The sequence below is a fragment of the Poromitra crassiceps genome (genome assembly GCF_964638095.1).
Source record: "Poromitra crassiceps genome assembly, chromosome: 23".
Taxonomy (NCBI): domain Eukaryota; kingdom Metazoa; phylum Chordata; class Actinopteri; order Beryciformes; family Melamphaidae; genus Poromitra; species Poromitra crassiceps.
The window spans coordinates 4,135,233-4,141,457 of NC_139639.1; the positions used below are offsets into that span (position 1 = coordinate 4,135,233).

Genomic DNA, 6,225 nt, shown 5'->3' on the forward strand with positions numbered 1-6,225 from the left:
AAACAATGATGCGCCACGGTGCCAAGTTGCAATCCGTGCCAACTGCTATTTTACGGAGGACTTTACACCTAGTAAGACGTAGGTGTAAATTTTAAGTTCTAACTTATGCCTACGTTGTAACTATTTCACTTGGTGCAACCCAAATATTTTTAGTAGTGCGTAAACTCGGACTTAGTGAGACTTTACGTTCAAACTAGCTTACGTTTCAACTTACGCACAGCTGGTGCAACCCACTGCAGCCCACCGGGCATCAGCCCGACGTGTTAGCTTGGACGCTCACAGTCACAACACTGCCTCACAAACTTGGCTGCATCCAACTCGAGACAACTTTTCAGACCCTGGAGACAATCTTTCTCAGAAGAGACTAACGCGACAAATCTGGAGACTTTTTCTGACATGGGATTAACATTACCAGCAAGCAGCAGTTGGTTAATTTTGGTTAATAAAAAAAAAAAAAAAAAAAAAAAAAATTAATAATAAAAAAATAAATAAATATTCGAATATTCAAATTACATTTCGAAAACGAACCCCTTCCCCCACATTCGAAGTTGCATTCGAATTTCGAATGAAAAGTGACAGCCCTACAATGCAGTGTGTTTGGAATAATAATAATCTCAATTGTCTTGAATAAATGCATAGCTTGTTTTCTCTCTCTCTCTATGCCTCCACAGATCTGATTAGTGTAAAAGCAAAAGGAATAAAATAAAGTAGGCCTATAGCATGGAAAAGCAGAGTCACATATTGAGGTGTCACACAGTTTTGTTGAAGCGGTTTGTCTGATTGTCAGGAGGACACTGCAGCTGGCCAGGCAGCTGAAGGATCGAGCTGTGGAGGCCCAGGCCTGCTACAGTCTGGGCAACACCTACACACTTCTGCAGGACTACGAGAGAGCCATAGACTACCACCTCAAACACCTCATCATAGCCCAGGACCTCAACGACAGGTACACACACATATCAGTATTACTTGACTTAACACTAAAGGGTTGTGAATCTTCACTGGCCTCACGATTCGATTTGATTACGTTTCGATTATAAAACGATTATCGATGGATCTCGATGCATCGATGCATCACTTTTTTCCCCCAATACACGATTTATTTTTTCTCACTTTCTTTTTTCTCACTGTGTGGCTACTTTTAAAATAAAGTGCATTTGGAATTGCATTGTATCATGATCCATAATTAAAATAAACAAATGCATGTACTTCCATTATCTTTTATTAATACAAATACTGCCCTCTGTTACAAGAGTTAGCCACCAGGTGTCATTGGTTGTGTATTTTGAATATACCTCATCATACACAGTATGTCATTGGTTGTGTATTTACCTCATAAGTACATGGCATTGGTTGTGTATTTACCTCATATACAGTACATGGCATTGGTTGTGTATTTTGCATATAGCTCATATACAGTATATGTCGTCGGTTGTGTATTTGCTGCAGGATTGGGGAGGGCCGTGCCTGTTGGAGTCTGGGAAACGCTCACACAGCGCTGGGGAACCACGACCAGGCCATGCACTTTGCTGAGAAACACCTGGAGATCTCCAGAGAGGTAGATACAAAACGCACAGAAATGTAGCTTCTCCATCTCAGCCTACAGTCAAACCTTGGACATCATATTGAACAAATGATGTAGTCTTGTGAAAACAACATTCTAGTTGATGCATGCAATAAATGGAACTCTTCAGAGGGTGTGAGGTGTTAGTTTCTGTTGCTTGGGATTTAAGGCGTCGATAGTGTCAAGTAGAGTTGTACTTTGCAGTAAATTCATCAAAACAATGAAAGAAATCCTTCAGTTTCTGTTGGCGTCCTTTTTCCAGACCGGAGACCGGAGCGGCGAGCTGACCGCTCGAATGAACGTGTCTGATCTCCAGATGGTCCTGGGTCTGAGCTACAGCACAAATAGCTCGACTCTGTCAGAGAACAAGGAGATAGACTACAACCTGCATGGTACTAAAACTGTATAATCACACCTCCTGAACTCAACAGTTATTATGAGTGGTGTGTGTATTCTCCAGGGTGTTTAACAGAGGCTATTGTGTTTCAGGAGCAAGGCCCAGGATGAGCAGGAGACACAGCATGGAGAACCTGGAGCTGATGAAACTCACTCCAGACAACAAGATGAATGTAAGAGCTGCTCTCCCACCACACATGAACTTCACATTCCACTCACACACACACACATCATGCTCCCTCATGCCTCGCTGCCAAACCAGGTTTTCCTCCGATGTTTTCTTACGATCATAGACAATTAGAACATTTATCTTATCCCTACTTTGTATTTCTTCCTATCACCCCCCCCCCCCCTTCATTTCCATTCTGTGTCGAAGGGTCAGAAGTGGACCAGCGACATCCTGCCCAAACAGTCCAAGCCCAGCCTGGCTAAGGCCTCCTCCAAGCTGTTCTTTGTCAGCCGTCTGCGCGGGAAGAAGCACAAGGCTGGCGGCTCCAGTAAAGTCCTCCAGGACACCAGCAACACCCTGGATACCAGCCAGACCGCTGCACCGGGACCGCAGAAGGTATCGCAGGTGCAGCACAGGCAGCTTTGGACCCATACCACTGTCTAACCCTAACCCTATTCAGTCTCTAATAGCTGATCATTGAGCAGAGATGGTTTACGTAGTTAACGTGATGTTTTTCATTTTACTCTTCTTCATCAGCGAGTCAGTCCTGACATCCTCGGAGACGAGGGCTTCTTCGACCTGCTCAGCCGTTTCCAGAGCAACCGTATGGATGACCAGCGCTGCTCCATACAAGATAAGGGAAGCCGACTGTCACCGAACAGCGGCCGGGAGACGCCTCCCACAGCCACCAGGAAATGTGCGTACGCACTAAAGTTAAGCGATCCTGCAGCAAAACTTTCATTTTCCTGCTCGTATAAAAGTCTCCCTCTTCTTGTCCGCCCCTCTGCCCCTTCTCTTTTCCCCCGTAGCTGCGTCAGAGTCTGCAAACGGCGCCCAAGGTCGGCGGGGGGTAGAGGAGTCTCCATCAGCGGGGGGGAACCTCCCCGGCCTCAGGATGCAGCACAGCAGCCAGGCGGTGCTCAGCCACCTGATGGCCAACGCAGACAACGCCGAGCCCGACGAGAACTTCTTCGACATGCTCGTCAAATGCCAGGTGGGCCACACCTGCGTGTTCAGTGCTCGAGGAAAAAATGGCTCAGTGTGTATATATGCATTAGGACAGTGTTTCCTGTGTATTCTGGGATAGGTCGGGTGGGGGTAATATTGGTTCTGAGACCCAGGTTCGCTCCAGGGCCCAATCTAGCATCAGTTCCAGTAGATGTTTGGCTCTTATATGGATATTTGGGATTTAACTGGACAGGCAGAGCAATGAGGTCAGATCAGATGTGGATGTTGTTTTCTAGCCATGGGAGCCACCTTAGTTAAGTGAATGTGAATGTAACGGGTTTTTGTTTCGCTTAACAAATGACTAAAATCTACACAGCAACTTGTCACCCAGAGGCAGGAAATGTACTTACAGTAGTCCTGCCCTCATTCGTCAAGTACAGCCAATCTGTATTTGGATTGATTTGATTTGATTTTTATTTCCGTGTCATGCACACAAGGTGCCCAATCCTCATGGGTTTACAAGACACCAAATAGATTATCGTGGCAGTGGTACATTAAAACATACTGCTCAAACAATACAATATAAAACATATATATATACCGTAAATTCCGGACTATAAGCCGCGGCTTTTTCCCCGTTTTTTGGGCTTTTTTGGCCCCTGCGGCTTATATAACGGTGCGGCTTATCTATGGATTTTTTCAAAAAAAAAAAAAAAAAAAAAAATCTCTCTTTTTTAGCACTCTTTCTAACTATAAATCCACTTCTGTTTTAATTTCCTCTCTTGCCCTCTTTTCACCACACCGCGGACACTGTGTGCACTGTAAAAAACAACACAGGTGGTGTTGTGTTATGTTGTTTTGTTGAAATTTAATGAATGGGAGCTTCCTCAAACAGCCATCTCTTTCCCGACAATCCCCTCTGTGCATGAACCCTTACATATGGTAATTAAACATTAAAACACACAAAAAAAAAATACCATTAAAACACCCGCGGCTTATAGTCCGGTGCGGCTTATATATGTAAAAAACAGTCAACTTTGCAGGTGCGGCTTATACACCGGTGCGCCTTATAGTCCGGAATTTACGGTACATCACTCCCTAAACAAAATTATCTATCTTTGTTCCCAGGCTATATATAATGATTATATATATTAAAATATAATGATAATCTTCATCCATGTTTTTGAATGGGTCTTGTCTGCCACACATTTAGCATCGCTGTTCTTTCATTTCTGGTTTCTGCTGCTGTTGTTATGACGTCCCTGCACTTGACAGCCATACCCGGGCTCACCACTAGCCCGCTCCCATAGTAACTGGTATACCCCTCAAACGCAGCACCATATCTGACCCACTCTCTCCGTTTCTGTCTCCTCTCTCATATCGCCCTTCCTCCTTCTGGACCAGGGGTCCCGTTTGGATGACCAGCGCTGCGCCCCCCCTCCTCCCCCGGCCCGCGGGCCCACCGTACCCGACGAGGACTTCTTCAGCCTCATCATGCGCTCGCAGGCCAAGCGAATGGACGAGCAGCGTGTCACCCTGCCCTCTGCAGCCAGGCCCAGCACCAACTCCAACTGACCCGTGCCCGCGAACGGGACATCGCCCGTGGGTGAAAATACCAAGGAGATGCCTAAAGGGACCTGTTCTCACGGAGATGGCGACGAGATTGACTCTGTACCAGTGGATGGTCATAGAGAGGTAAAGTGACCGCCTACTTCCTGCTTCAGCACTGTACCAGAGATTTTCATCCGCCATTTATTTTCCCCATAGACATTTAGTCAAATGCTTATAAAAATAGTTTGACTTATTCAAACGAAACGGTTCAGATATATTTCGAAACAGGAGAGACAAAACATTTCACTCGGACCAAAATGTAAAAGAAAATTGCAGAAAATATTTTTTCAAGTTTTGGTCCAAGTGAAATGTTCTATGGTTTCTCCCGATTCTAAATATAGCTGAACCGTTTGGTTTGACGAAGTAAAACTATTTTTATAAGCATTTTACGAAATGTCTATGGGAAAATTAATGGCGGATAAAAATCTCTGGTACAGTGCTGCTGAAGCAGGAAGTAGGCGGTCACTTTGCCTCTCTATACCATCAGCTATTAACAACTGTCAAGTTTGAGAAAAACTTGTGTCTATATATTTGTCCTTATGGGCAATACAAAACACTGCCAGCACGATGTAGTACAGTCAGGGGAAAAGCTCACTTGAGTGTGGTTCAGCAGATTGAGTCATTCAACGAAAACTGGATTTGCAGAACTTGCACACTACAAACAGTAGTATCAGGGACACCAGCATGATTTTTTTTATCCTTGTTTTTCTTGATTCTGTATTCCTTCTGAATTTCATATCAGCAGAAGTGTATCTTTAGATACACAATGTTTGTATTTATTGTGCTTTTGATGATTGTTTGCCGTCCTACCACTCTTTATTACCTAATGTGGATTTACTCACAAATGTGTCTATGAATCAGTCTGGACACAAGCAGGTACCGCACTTCCATGTATTTGAATTGTATGTCAGGTTTTGATTTTCAGTAGCACTGACCTAGGGTCAGGTAAAGGAATTTAAAAAAGGCAGTTTCAGACTAACAGTCTTTGACAAAAGAATGACTAACCATTGTACAGGCCCTTATGCTCTTTTATACTGCATATAGTTTGATTGAGGTGAGAAGAATAAAGCCTCATTTATTTAGTGTATTCATTTGTTGTATTGCATTTTCTTTAAATGTTCAAACTAAACTCCTGTGTCTCAATCAAAAAACGACATACAACTGATCTGAAGTGTAAAAGACGCTTTTATTTAGTTAACGTACCAGCAATCACACTTCACTGAGCTTGAGTTAACTTAGTCACTTTAAAAACAAGAATTATAAAGGCTAAATAAAGAGACATTAGCATTTCAAAAACATACTAACTGTACATACATAAAAACAATTGAGAAATAAATACATCTATGTATTAGGTTTGGCCTTATTTGTTAAAACAATACACTGTACATAAATATGCATCTTGATAAGTAAATAAGTATTAGTCGTAAGTTTCAAAGACAAAGTGCGAACATAAAATAATAGAAAAGAATACAATACAATACATAATTATGCCCTAATACTGGCTCCAAATAAATATCAAAACACCGTGCCTTCAATCAGA

At 43.1% G+C, this 6,225-nt stretch overlaps 1 protein-coding gene across 3 annotated transcripts in view; it reads left to right on the forward strand.

Moving 5' to 3' along the window:
• Positions 1-5,772, forward strand: part of gpsm2 (G protein signaling modulator 2) — a 16,577-nt gene extending 10,805 nt beyond the window's left edge. For 2 of the 3 annotated variants that reach the window (XM_083659221.1, XM_083659223.1), the window contains 8 exons: positions 788-943; positions 1,447-1,555; positions 1,824-1,953; positions 2,051-2,130; positions 2,334-2,531; positions 2,664-2,823; positions 2,936-3,120; positions 4,479-5,772. In XM_083659221.1, the coding sequence (XP_083515347.1) occupies positions 788-943; positions 1,447-1,555; positions 1,824-1,953; positions 2,051-2,130; positions 2,334-2,531; positions 2,664-2,823; positions 2,936-3,120; positions 4,479-4,649 (1,189 nt within the window). In that variant the 3' untranslated portion in view covers positions 4,650-5,772. The remainder of the gene's footprint in view (positions 1-787; positions 944-1,446; positions 1,556-1,823; positions 1,954-2,050; positions 2,131-2,333; positions 2,532-2,663; positions 2,824-2,935; positions 3,121-4,478) is intronic. The other variant, XM_083659222.1, reaches the window with a different exon arrangement.
• Positions 5,773-6,225: the final 453 nt, after the last annotated feature.